The 13,507-nt window shown below is 42.6% G+C and overlaps 1 protein-coding gene across 15 annotated transcripts in view; it reads left to right on the top strand.

Moving 5' to 3' along the window:
• DENND1A (DENN domain containing 1A) overlaps positions 1-13,507 on the top strand; it is a 511,997-nt gene that overhangs the window by 165,053 nt on the left and 333,437 nt on the right. For all 15 annotated transcript variants that reach the window (XR_005792696.1, XM_040482265.1, XM_040482264.1 and 12 more), the window contains one exon: positions 2,493-2,612. Coding sequence is in view for 14 of the 15 variants with exons in the window: in XM_040482265.1 (XP_040338199.1) it covers positions 2,493-2,612 (120 nt within the window). In the remaining variant the exon portion in view is untranslated. The remainder of the gene's footprint in view (positions 1-2,492; positions 2,613-13,507) is intronic.

Raw genomic sequence — 13,507 nt, 5'->3', positions numbered from 1 at the left:
CTCCTTTGGGTTGAGCAGTGGTCTCTCATTGTTATTCCAGGTAAAGAAACTGAGGTGCTTAGAGGTTAAGTAACTTGCTAAATGAAGGCCCCGTTAGCAAGTGATTGAGTTGGGATTTGAACCAAGTAAATGAGTAATGAATCTTTCTTTGAGCCTAGGATGTCGCTAAAAGCATTTTCAGCGTTTTTAATGGTGGTGAAAAGATAAATAGGGAAATTAATGACACTCCCTTCACAAACCAAGTTGTGTTCATTCTGTGTCCTTTTCCTAAGGATCCCGGGTGTTTTCTTTTCATTCAGTCCTATCAATACCCTTTCCTTCTCAGATGCCTCATTTTAAACATTCTAGAAGTGAAATCGCACCCTGAGTTAAAATAATGAACAGTCATATTTTATATGATCACATAATAGTATGTCACAAAAGCATGACCTTATTTGTAATGTAGAAATCATTGTGACCTGTTGCTTTAAATATTTTAATAATTCAAGTTTTTTTCTCCTCCCCCCCCAGTGAGGCCCACTTTTCTCCCCAATCACTTTAATTATGTGAGCTAGAATCCTGTTTCTCACACATCTTCAGTTCTCAACCTTGTTAAAATTAATCATATAATCCCCCTTTAAAACATAGTATTAAATCACCATAGTAACACAGTATCCAAGCTTTATTGATAAAACATAACAGCCATAGGAAGGTAGAGTTTGGTGTCCCCTGGACAGCTCTATAACTTTTATAGAAATGTGTTCCTTCTCCTGGCTTGTGTAAGGTGGAGGGGTAGCATTACTTACACCTGTTTTATTACACGTTGCTTTTAAATTGCCACCTTGTTTTCGCTCACCTTCCTAGTTAAGAAGGGAGAGTGGAACACTTTCTTTTCTTTCTGAATTATTTTCTTGTACTCTGTAACCACCCTCTAGGGGATGGAATTGTTTCCTTAAACATGACCAGGTAGGGTCCATTGACCCTGTTGTACTGGGATACCTTGAAAGTCTCTTTCATTTTAATTTTCTTGTGTGGTTTGTATAAGGAAGTGTTAGAAATGAAGGCTATCCATATTTGAAAAATTAACTACATATCCTATTCCAAAGACTCCGTAAATCTATCTGCCTTTGGAAGGGGCTTGGTGAATGATTTTTCATTTCTGCTGGCAACTTATAAAGTAAATTACAGGTGAGAGCATTGATTTGAATATTTATCAATTTGAGTATATTTTGTAAAATACAATATATGTAAAATACAATGTAAGTTAATGAGTTAGTTTAATAATTCAATGCCAAATTCTAAAATATTATGGTAGCATAGATTTGTGTATTAGAATTTGGAATATTTAAGTTTTTAAAAAGGAATCCAAGCTAAGTGGTAAACTGATTTTAAAAAGGGGGTTTTAAAAACATTTTGCAAACGCCAGAAACATTTCTAGATTAATCTGATTAGTAACATGCTTTTTAATCTCTTGAAACATATTTCCTATTTTATGTTTTATGCGTGGCTTGCTGATTTTTGTGTCGATGCAGGAATTTTTGGCTTTTTTTTCTTTACTGTTTGTCTTTAAAGCCTGTTTCCATTTCTTAGCACCTTGCATTGTTAAGACATTTGGTATTTCTGTCCTGTAACATACATGTTCCTCCCAAACCCCAATGTTGTGAAAGAGACAAGAATTCAGGACAGTAGTAACTAACCTTGCCCTCTTGAATTCCACCTCCTCCCCTTGGAAGCTCTGTGAGCATGATTCGCTTACATGCCTATTCCGTCCTGTAGTTGCCGTTCCTGTAAAATGGGAACATCATCTAAATTCCAGGGTTGTTTGGAGAGTAAATGAGATGGAATATATCAAGTGTCCAGCTTGGTGACTGGCACACAGTAGACGCTTAAGTTCTGTTGCCATTTTGTTTTCTGAACTAGAGGAATGGTCAGGTGAACATCGTTAACAGCAAGCTGGCAGGGTAGGCTTTGGCGTCACAAAGGCCTAGGTTTAAAACCCAGCTTTTTGCAGCTAACCAGCTGGCACCTTAGGCAGTGCTGCCCTAGGCTGTTGCCTTGTCTATAAAATGAGGTTAATAGAATGCTCCTTTCAGGATTCGGTGGAATGATTAACAGGGCTACCTGCCTGAACTCAATCTGTGGAAGGCATGGGAGCTCCAGTGAGGTGATGAGGCGGTCACTATGTATAAAATGAGGTTAATAGGATGTATCTTCAGGATTTGATGAGATGATTAACAGGGCTACCTGCCTGAACTCTGTAAATGGAAGGTTTGGTAGCTACTTTGGTAGTGAGGTGGTCACTAGAATGGGCTGCTTGCGATCTTTTTTGTTTGTTTGTTTGTTTTTTGCTAGCTCACAGTCTGTTCCCTTCAAGTGTGTAAATTTTGAGTTCATTTGTAAAGAGTTTCACTGAGAAAGGAAATGTTACAGGTTCAACGACTTGTCGTGATTAGATACTTTATCAAGAAACTCACTGCACGTTCGTTTTTCCCTTTGTTCTGTCTTTGCCGCAGCCTCACAGTTAGCCAAGTTGGCCAGAACTTCACGTTCGTGCTCACTGACATTGACAGCAAACAGAGATTCGGGTTCTGCCGCTTATCTTCAGGGGCGAAGAGCTGCTTCTGTATCTTAAGGTAAGGGAGAGTGGCTTTGGCTCTTGGCTACTTCCGTGAAACAATGTCAGCCTCCACGTTGTTCCTCTGCAATTAAATTTTCCAGCTGTTCTCCTTATTTTCCTGTCTGTTTCCCACAAGTCACTGCATTCGGGGAGAAGGACTCCACAGCGTTGTTCTTGCACTCTAAGTTCTGCAGATAATTGTATTTATTTATTTGCATCACGTCCCTTGGGTGGGAAAGGGATCATGGCTTCTGTGGAGTTTGTGGAAGCTGGGGAGTCAGCATGGCTTCGGTTTGTCCCGCTGTTATCTGGAGCTGTCAGAAATTCGCCTGTTAGGCTTTCCCTTGGACATTTTGTGTATGTAAGATTATTAATAAAGTATGTGTCTGCAGCTCAGGACGTCTTGCAGACACTGATTGTGTCCTCCTCAAAGTAACACCCTTGCCCTCTCTGGGTCAGTGAGGGAGTAACTGTTTCCCCAACTGGGCTACTTCTCTAGAGGTTTGAAAAAAGTATGGGATCCTGGAAGAAGGCTTCTTTAGGTCTTCCCAACCCCTTTGTACACCAGAACCACACTTGGCCTAATGCTCTGTTTCCTCCTGCCAGAGGGCCAAGGTGTGTTCCGAGGAGGCGAGGAGGGGGAGGATGTGTGGAAATCCGATTTTGGAGCTGCTGGCTCTGTGGGCTCCTGCTGGGCGCCTCCTAAGGGGGAAGTAAAGGCATCCCACACACTCTCCTCTCCATCTGCCTCGGTTAAGTAGGTGTCAGAGGGGCCTGCCTCCTGTCTCTCTCTGCTCGTGTGGAGCAGCCCCGGGCAGGACAGCAGGGAGGCGCCCCTGACAAAACCCGGGTCCCCAGTCTTGGGCTTGCGCCCAGGGATAAAAGGCCAGACTCTATGAATTCCAGAAAGAGTGGTTCTCTGGTACATTAGTTTTTGCACTTTCTTCCTCTCCTCACCAAGAAAAGACCTCCCATCCCAGCCCCCCAAACACATGCACACTCCTACCATAGGAGAAAGAGGGGCTGACTTTTGAAGTACCTTTGCTCAATAACTGTCAGTCTGGTTTACATTTCTCCGCACAAATGTTGTTATTGTTGCTGTCAATCAGCAAAGTCAGCTCTCTTCTTCACCAGGCATAAGGTCTGTAATTCGGCCCTAGAGGGCAACCGCTGGAAAGACCACGGGAAGGAGGTACAATGCGGATGCTCTGTGAGATTAAATGTGTGTAACTGCTCTCAAGCTGGCTCAGGAGCCCAGGCCCAAGGGTTACCCACTTGGAGCATTAGCGTCTGATGTAAATGATGATTTACATTTTGATTCAGCAATGTTGGATTATTTTTTTCTTTTTAAACAAAGTTTTCTCTTCCATTTTGCCTAACGTTGCATTTTAGACTTGGCTAGGGCGCTGATATTTATATAGTCATTTAGAGGAGATGGGGGTTTAAGACAAGTTCTTAAAGTTTTGCAGAAAGGCTTTTTTGTTGTTGTTTTTTGTTTTTGCACAATGTTTTGGTTTACAATGTTTCTTCCTTTCAAAGCTGGGATGTGCATGTTTGGGGGGCGTGGTGGGACTCTGAACTGGCACTATCTCGTTCACTCAAGAAATTTCTGAGAGTGGAAAACTGTTGATGTAAAAACATCAACAGTGTGTATTTGACTTTGTGTGTCTGTGCGTAGGGTCATGGATGGCATGCTTACAAGAAGCTGGTTGATTAGCCTTCATGCTGCCATCATTTAGAATGAAAAAAAAGCAGCAATTGGACTGTTTTCTCTCTGTTATCCCAGCTTGGAACTGTGGGAAGAATTTGGTGGGTTAATTCATTCATTTGTTCGTCAGCCCTTACTTGAGTGCCTACTATTAGCTGGTCCCTGCCCTAGAGGAGTTCCCAGAACAAACGGGAGAAGTATGATCATGCTGTAGTATGCTATATATAAAGCATAGGACGGTTCTGCGGCACAATGTCTCCTTACTATTGATGTTCTAGGGCCAGAGGATAGTGATTGTGGTTAAAAATAGAGTCCACATGGGGCGCCTCGGTGGCGCAGTCGGTTGAGCGTCCGACTTCAGCCAGGTCACGATCTCGCGGTCCGTGAGTTCGAGCCCCGCGTCGGGCTCTGGGCTGATGGCTCAGAGCCTGGAGCCTGTTTCCGATTCTGTGTCTCCCTCTCTCTCTCTGCCCCTCCCCCGTTCATGCTCTGTCTCTCTCTGTCCCAAAAAATAAATAAAAAACGTTGAAAAAAAAATTTAAAAAAATAGAGTCCAGATGAAGTCTGGGACACGCGTTTCACGGGTATTCAGCATGGCGGGCGGAAAGCTCATTTCCCTTGCCCAGGTTGTACATATGCAAAAAGCATGCATAGGGCCACTTCCCCCTGTGGCTTCGTTTGGGAACATTGCTGAATTGAGACTGGCATTTGAATGGAAGGGTCTGCTGTTCACCTTGGGTGACCAGTTGGCAGCATGTTCAGTGGAGAGTGGAGAGGTCTGCCGGGAGAATGCAGGTGCGATTTAGGCCTAGGTTCTATCATTAGCATTTTCAGTCTCCTTGCTTTTTCGAGATGCTTCATCTCCTTGCTTTTTTTTCAGATGCTTTTCCTATATTATTATTATTTTTTAATGTAATTTTTTGTCAAACTGGCTAACATACAGTGTGTAAAGTGTGCTCTTGGTTTCTGGGGTAGGTTCCCGTGGTTCAGTCACTGACATACAACACCCAGTGCTCATCCCAACAAGTGCCGTCCTCAATGCCCATCACCCATTTTCCCTTCTCCCCCAGCCCGCCATCCACCCTCAGTTTGTTCTCTGTATCTAAGAGGCTTTTATGTTTTGCCTCCCTCCCTCTAACTATTTTTTCCCCTACCTCTCCCCCATGATCTTCTCTTAAGTTTCTCAAGATCCACATATAAGTGAAAACATATATCTGTCCTCCTCTGACTGACTTATTTCACTTAGCATAACAGTCTCCAGTTCCATCCACGTTGCTACAAAAGACCATATTTCATTCTTTCTCATTGCCATGTAGTATTCCATTGTATATATAAATCACATCTTCTTTACCTTTTCATCAGTTGATGGACATTTGGGCTCTTTCCATAATTCGGCCACTGTTGAAAGCGCTGCTATAAACATTGGGGTACAAGTGCCCCTATGTATCAGCGCTCCTGTATCCTTGGATAAATTCCTAGCAGTGCAATTGCTGGGTCATAGGGTAGTTCTATTTTTAACTTTTTGAGGAACCTCCACACTGTTTTCCAGAGAGGCTGCCCCAGTTTTCATTCCCACCAACAGTGCAAGAGGGTTCCTGTTTTTCCACATCCTCACCAGCAATAGATGCTTTCCCTTTAGTTCACCAGTGCCTTGAGGTCCAGTGTCTGTTCGCAGTGTGCCCGGTGCTCTAGCTCGTGTGCTCATGAGCCACCTCTACTTGTGCTCTCCATTTCTTCTCATGGTGGGGAGGGCTGGGTAGCTCCCAGTGATTGTGTCTTGTGCAGACATAGTCTCCACTGTTCTAGGATTTGGCTTCTTAGGATCGCTCCCTCTCTGACTGCTCTCCCAAGCTCATGTGCTTCCTGGCCCATATGAGTCTCTGGGCCTTTCTGCCTTCACACCTTTATCCATCCACCCACAGCAGCCTTTTCCAGGCAGAAGTAATCATCCTCACCTCTGGGGGCACCTAGCATGCTTTGCATACTTCAGTTACATGCTCATAAGCCTGGATCATCCTTTTACCTCTTCCTCCTCTTCCTCTAAAATGAACTCCGAGGGGCGCCTGGGTGGCGCAGTCGGTTGAGCGTCCGACTTCAGCCAGGTCACGATCTCGCGGTCCGTGAGTTTGAGCCCCGCGTCAGGCTCTGGGCTGATGGCTCGGAGCCTGGAGCCTGTTTCCAACTCTGTGTCTCCCTCTCTCTCTGCCCCTCCCCCGTTCATGCTCTGTCTCTCTCTGTCCCAAATAAATAAATACACGTTGAAAAAAAAAATTAAAAAAAATAAAATAAAATGAACTCCTTAAGGGTAAAGATAGTGTCTTAAGCAACTTTGTATCTCCAGCACTTAGTGCAGTCGTTGGCCAACATACTGTGTGCATGGCCTTCAGACACGGAGATGTATTCCACTTGAATGCAAGAATAGGACACTGAAGGCTCTGAGTGACAGGACAGGCCTCATGGGACACCAGTTCAAGAGAAAGTGTGAAACACAGTAGTAGAGAGATGTGGTTCATACTCCCAGACTTATTTCTGTTAGTTACAAGAGGTACTCTTGAATCTCACTGTGGAGATCTAGTGTTGAATGACAGGCATTGTGTCCATAAAGTCCGTAAAGGACTAGGCCATCAGTATTAGAAACTTTAAACTTAATTTCACAATGAAAGGTTCTTAGAGACCTGTCATACAATATAAGTTATTGGGTCCATTGTTAGAAGTGTTGTCTCTTCCTTCCCCCTAGAATATAAGCTCCATGAAGCCTGGGAGTTTTTATCTGTTTTGTTCCCAAATATACCCAACGTATAGAGTAATGGCTATGCATAGTAGGCACTTAGTAATACTTGTTTCATGAAGGAAAGAATTCCTGATGAATAAGCCCTGTGTTTATTTTTAACACAGGTTTAATTCTGTCACCAGCTAACCTTGACAGAAATGTAGTTGTGCTAGGGTATGAACAAGTCTCATTAACACAAATACCATGGTTTGTAAAGTTCAAATGCATTATTTTGTCCCACGGTTGACTAGTTCTTTATATTTAGGCATTTTACTTTTCCTTGAGATTCGCCATAATATTATTTAACTATTTGCTGGATGGTAGTCAATACTGGATTAAAAGCACAGCTGGGGATGGGGGTACCTGGGTGGCTCCGTCGGTTAAGCATCTGACTTTGGCTGAGGTCGTGATCTCATGGCTCGTGAGTTTGAGCCCTGCATCGGGCTCTGTGCTGACAGCTCAGAGCCTGGAGCCTGTTTCGGATTGTGTCTCCCTCTCTCTCTGTCCCTCCCTTGCTCCCCCTCTGTCTCTCTGTCACTCTCTCTCTCTCTTTGTCTCTCTCTCAAAAATAAACATTAAAAGAATTAGAAAAGCACAGCTAGAGAGCAATAGATATGGGTAAGTTCGTCCTTCTTCATTATAAACCCAGGAATGTGAGACAGAATTAGCATTTTCAGGTAGCACCAGCTGAGTCTGTTATGGTATAAGCATTTACCTCTGAAATCCTTCAAGTATCATAAAGTGACCTAGAACCATACTTTTTTCATGACTTCCGACTTGTCCAAATGGCACATGTTTCATCAAGGCTAAAACTGTAATGAAATGTGTTATTTATAGCCAACTTCTGGTTGTGGAGAAACAGAAGGAGCATAAGAGTTCAAAGCCAAAACTGTGTTGTTTGTGGGTGTGGATTATGGGAGATATGTCACATAATAATTAAATTTTTTGCTTTTTATAAAGGAGCTTTTTAAATTTTTTTCAAATCTTTATTTATTTTTGAGAGAGAGACAGAGTGCAAGTGGGGGAGGAACAGAGGGAGAGGGAGACATAGAATCCAAATCAGGCTCCAGGCTCCAAGCTGTCAGCACAGAGCCTGACTCGAGGCTTGAACTCATGAACCGTGAGATTGTGACCTGAGCTGAAGCTGGTTGCTTAACCAACTGAGCCACCCAGAAGCCCCAAAAGGAGCTTTTTAACAAAAATTTTTTATTTAATTAATTATTTTTAAATTTACATCCAAGTTAGTTACCATATAGTGCAACAATGATTTCAGGAGTACATTCCTTAATGCCCCTTACCTGTTTAGCCCATCCCCCCTCCCACCATCCCTCCAGTAACCTTCTGTTTGTTCTCCATATTTAAGAGTCTCTTATGTTTTTGTCCCCCTTCCTGTTTTTATATTATTTTTGCTTCCCTTCCCTTATGTTCATCTGTTTTGTATCTTAAAGTCCTCATATGAGTGAAGTCATATGCTATTTGTCTTTCTCTGACTAATTTTGCTTAGCATAATACCCTCTAGTTCCATCCATGTAGTTGCAAATGACAGGATTTCATTCTTGTTGATTGTTGAGTAATACTGTATTGTATATATATATACCACATCTTCTTTATCCATTCGTCCATCGATGGACATTTGGGCTCTTTCCATCCTTTGGCTATTGTCGATAGTGCTGCTATAAACATGGGGGTGCATGTGCCCCTTCGAAACAACATACCTGTATCCCTTGGATAAATACCTAGTAGTGCAATTGCTGGGTCGTAGGGTAGTTCTATTTTTAATTTTTTGAGGAACCTCCATACTGTTTTCCAGAGTGGCTGCACCAGCTTGCATTCCCACCAACAATGCAAAAGAGATCCTCTTTCTCCACATCCTCGCCAACATCTGTTGTTGCCTGAGTTGTTAATGTTAGCCATTCTGACAGGGGTGAGGTGGTATTTCATTGCGGTTTTGATTTGTATTTTCCTGATGATGAGTGATGTTGAGCATCTTTTCATGTGTCGTTTGGCCATCTGGATGTCTTCTTTGGAGAAGTGTCTATTCATGTCTTTTGCCCATTTCTTCACTGGATTATTTGCTTTCTGCGTGTTGAGTTTAATAAGTTCTTTATAGATTTTGGATACTAACCCTTTATCTGATATTTCCTTTGCAAGTATCTTCTCCCATTCCGTCAGTTGCCTTTTAGTTTTGCTGTTTGTTTCCTTCGCTGTGCAGAAGCCTTTTATTTTGATGAGTTTATTTTTGCTTTTGTTTCCCTTGCCTCTGGAGGCATGTTGAGTAAGAAGTTGCTGCGGCCGAGGTCAAAGAGGTTTTTGCCTGCTTTCTCCTCGAGGCTTTTGATGGCTTCCTGTCTTACATTTAGGTCTTTCATCCATTTTGAGTTTATTTTTGTATATGGTGTAAGAAAGTGGTCCAGGTTCATATTTGTGTTCTACAATTTTCTTATGTATGGGAATCTTATTTAAGCTCTTGAGAAAGTTTGAGTAGCTTTTTTTTTTTTTTTAATGTTTGTTTATTTTTGAGAGAGACAGAGACAGAGCCAGTGGAGGAGGGACAGAGAGAGAGGGAGACACAGAATCCAAAGCAGGCTCTAGGCTCTGAGCTGTTATCACAGAGCCTGACGTGGGGCTTGAACCCATGAACTATAAGATCATGACCTGAGCCAAAGTTGGGCATTTAACAGACTGAGCCACCCAGACGCCCCTGAGTAACTGCCTTAGTACCTATATCAAACTGTTCAGTCCCTATTATACATTTTGGGAAGAAATAACTTGTTTCATCAAGACAGGATCTAAAATTTTTTTTTAGTTTAACATGTAAGATTTTTCTTCAATTAATGAGTATTTTAGTAGGTAGTATAAACCAGGGGTGAACAATGTGTAACACTTGGTCTTTGGCTTTTTATTCACTTCAAGTTCCCTTGATACAGAGGTAAAGATCTCTCCCCAGTTCTCTATAAGAACCTTTCAGATATCATGTTCATATATCATTCAAGATTTTGATGAGCTGAACTTTTAAAGTTGGTCTTACAAACTGAAAACAATATATACTTTTGGTCCTTTACCAAATTTAGAACTTAATATGCTTCTGGGTGCACCGTTCCCAGACCACCTCTGATTTTGTTACTTCCTCTCCTGTTTCGGTTCGGCTACGCTTACTGTCCTAGGAGCCACTAAGTCTTTGGGAAGGGACTATGTAAACAAGGAAAATATGCTGTGATAAGTGCTATTTAAATCAAAAATATGTATGTGCGAGGTTCTTTGGGGTCACTGATTAGGCAGTGCCCATCTCTGGCTTGGAATCAGAGAAAGTGTTGCTGACGGTTTCCAGTTAAACTAGGTCTTACAGAATCACTGGGGGTTGGTCTGGAGGAGAATTGGAGAAGAGCTTTCTAGGCAGTGAGAACTGACATGTAAGGCCCAGAGAAATGAAGGATATAGCAAGATGGAATACTGATGTGATGGTAGGGGACGATACCATAAATGTCTTGGGGCCAGGTTGAGAAAGCCCTTGTGGGACATGCTCAAGAATTTGGATTTACCCCATAGCAAATGGAGCATGCTCAGATGATAGGGCAGGCGTTAGAAATATGGATGTTTATAGACCAAAAGGAAAGTGGCTTTTTATACATGTAACTGGTATTTACACATGCTTGGGATTTTCTGGATAGTGTTAGAAGGGTTGCTGCACATCACCTTGGGGGTAGCACTCTGATTTAGATGAGAAGTTTTAAGCCTCAACTTTAGTTGTTTGTTTGTTTTAAACTATAACAACGAAATACATTTCTGGGACCTTGCTGGGGAATTACTGTCCTTTCCATGCAGATTGGCATATGGGCTTGTGTTTCAACATTAACTGTGTTAAGTGATAACCCATCTTCCTTCTGGAATACTTTCTGACTTAATGGCAGGAACAACTATTGCGTCCTTTTTCATCTGAATTGTACTCATTTCTACTATAAACACAGAAGAGCTCAGTTTTCACAGAGAAAAAAGAAGCTAGAAGTAATAAAATAGTGTGGTTTTAAGCACTTTGGTTTCTCCCCCTAACTGTTCTAGTGTTTTTAAAACAAGACATATAGTTCAGGAGAAAAATCAAAGGACTCTTTCCTTAAGCAGGTGCGGTGGCAGAAACCTTTTGGATGGATTGTGTGTTAGCTGCTTTGGTTTAAAATAAGTGTATGGGGGGTGGGGAAGGGAGTCGGGAAGGAAGGCAGTGGGGACGGCTCCCAGATTTTTACCTTGAAAGCAGGTGCTGCTGAAATATTCCAGAAACAGATGGAATCTCCTATTCTTGTTTTAAGCTATTTATGGTTGTCTCGCCTGAGGGTACCCTGCTATACAAAACTACACAGCCTGATGTTTGAGGGCAGTTTGGGCATCAAAGCTGGGGCCCCTCTGGGAGAAATCAGCCTTTCTTCCCAATGCCTTAAATACCATTTGGGAAACCTGGATCTTTCATACTATTTAACAGAGAACTTTCCTCTGCTTTTCAAGTGTTTCCATCTCTCTGGAGCTGTTTGATTTCTTCTTAATTTCTCCCCCTTAAAAGTATGGTAGGGTACAGTGTTGTCTTCTGAATGGTCAGCTGGGAGAAGACCCAGTTGCTATGGCAGATTATAATTCCACCCGTTGTGGATCTGTCAGGAATTGAACCCATGGCTTGGGTCCTGTGAAGGCTCTGGTTTAGTAGCCTCAGGACCCTTTCTGACATCTTCAGTATTTTGAAAGGCCTGCACGGGGAATGTGTTCATCAGGACATCATTTTGTGGGATGTGATAACTTTTTTTTTTCTTAATTAAAAAAAATGTACTGGTTGGGGAATGTTGCACATTTTATTGCCACACAGATGCCTCCATGCTTAGAAACGTATAATCCTCTGGGGAGCCACAATTCAACAATAGTAACAAGCTGTACAGTTTTAAAAAAAAGTCACCTTTGAAGAGAAGAAAGGGACATAAACGAAACTGCTCTTACTGTCCAAGCAGAGCCTGCTGTTTGAGGGCTGGGAAGCTGGGCAGTTGGAAGGACAGGTGTATCTTCTCTAGCAGCGGCCAGCCTCAGGGCTGTCCACTGTAGGAGGAAGCTTCTTTTCTCCTCCTGGTCCTTTTCAAAGGACCCCAGCCTGGCTCAGCCTTCCCTCAAGCAACCTGAGCCCAGCATTGTGGGTATTTGAAATTTCAAGACTTTGGCTACAAGAAATTTCTCCTTTTGGGACTGAATGAGTTGGAAATGACAAGAGACACGGTATTTTGTTGATCTGTTCTGAATTTTTTTTTTTTTTAAACGTTTATTTATTTTTGAGACAGAGAGAGACAGAGCATGAACGCGGGAGGGTCAGAGAGAGGGAGACACAGAATCTGAAACAGGCTCCAGGCTCTGAGCTGTCAGCACAGAGCCCGACTCGGGGCTCGAACTCACGGACCTCGAGATCATGACCTGAGCCGAAGTCGGCCGCTTAACCGGCTGAGCCACCCAGGCGCCCCTTGTTGATCTGTTTTGAAAGCAGAACATTTCCTTGTCTTAATGATCACAAAGCTTACCATAGGGCAGCAAGTGAAACCACCCTAAGTAGGAACTCCAGGAGTGCACTTTGGTTCTTTCGTTAGTTTCCCCCATATGTCACTCATCTTGCCACCTCCACCAGCTACTGCTGACGGTTAGTGTTGTTATACCATTTCGTAGATGGATAGACTAAGTCAGGAGAACTCATTACAGAGGATTTGGAAAGGAGCAGGGGCGGGGGTAGGAATGATCATTTGTTAGCATTTATTTAATAAGGCAGGTGGCTTATATAATTCTCATTCTTATTGCAACTTGATGAAATTATGTCCATTATAGAGAAGTAGGGATTGAGACCGAAAGAGTTGCCGTGTGACTTGGCCAAGATCTCACCAGGAAGGAGTAAGTGAGGGAATTTGGTTTGGAACCCAGAATCCAACCCAAAGCTCATGCGCTCAACAGCTTTGGGCTTATTTCTCATAACTTCCTTTTGGCTCTGATTCAAAGTTTCAAATTTTATTTTCTTGCCACCAGAGCAACCATTATGAGTTTCAAAAGTTTTTTTGTCTGTGTACATTTAGTTAAAAGAGCCATGATGGGTAGTTTGCCGCTGCTCCAGGATTTCAGAGGTGAGCTTGCAAAAATCAGTATACTACATACAGCCCACCCTCATTTTATAAATAATGAAACTGAGACCTGAAGAGAGATTGTTGTGCCAAGTTCTTTAGCTGGCTAATAGCAATCTTTTGCCCCCCACTCCCACTCCAGTCCAGAGTTTGTCCAGGATATGGCAATGATTCTTCCAACTCAGGAGAATAAGGCCAAGGCCACCTGGACCTAAAGTTTTTTTAAGACTCCATAACCTCCAGTTAGCATCAAGGAGTCACGTTGCCTTTTGGCCAGCATCATTGCAGTCTATGTGAACAATCCAACC

This window comes from Herpailurus yagouaroundi, unplaced genomic scaffold, assembly GCF_014898765.1.
Source record: "Herpailurus yagouaroundi ecotype Mexico unplaced genomic scaffold, PumYag 160, whole genome shotgun sequence".
Lineage (NCBI taxonomy): Eukaryota > Metazoa > Chordata > Mammalia > Carnivora > Felidae > Herpailurus > Herpailurus yagouaroundi.
This window is presented reverse-complemented; position numbering and strand designations above follow the sequence as displayed.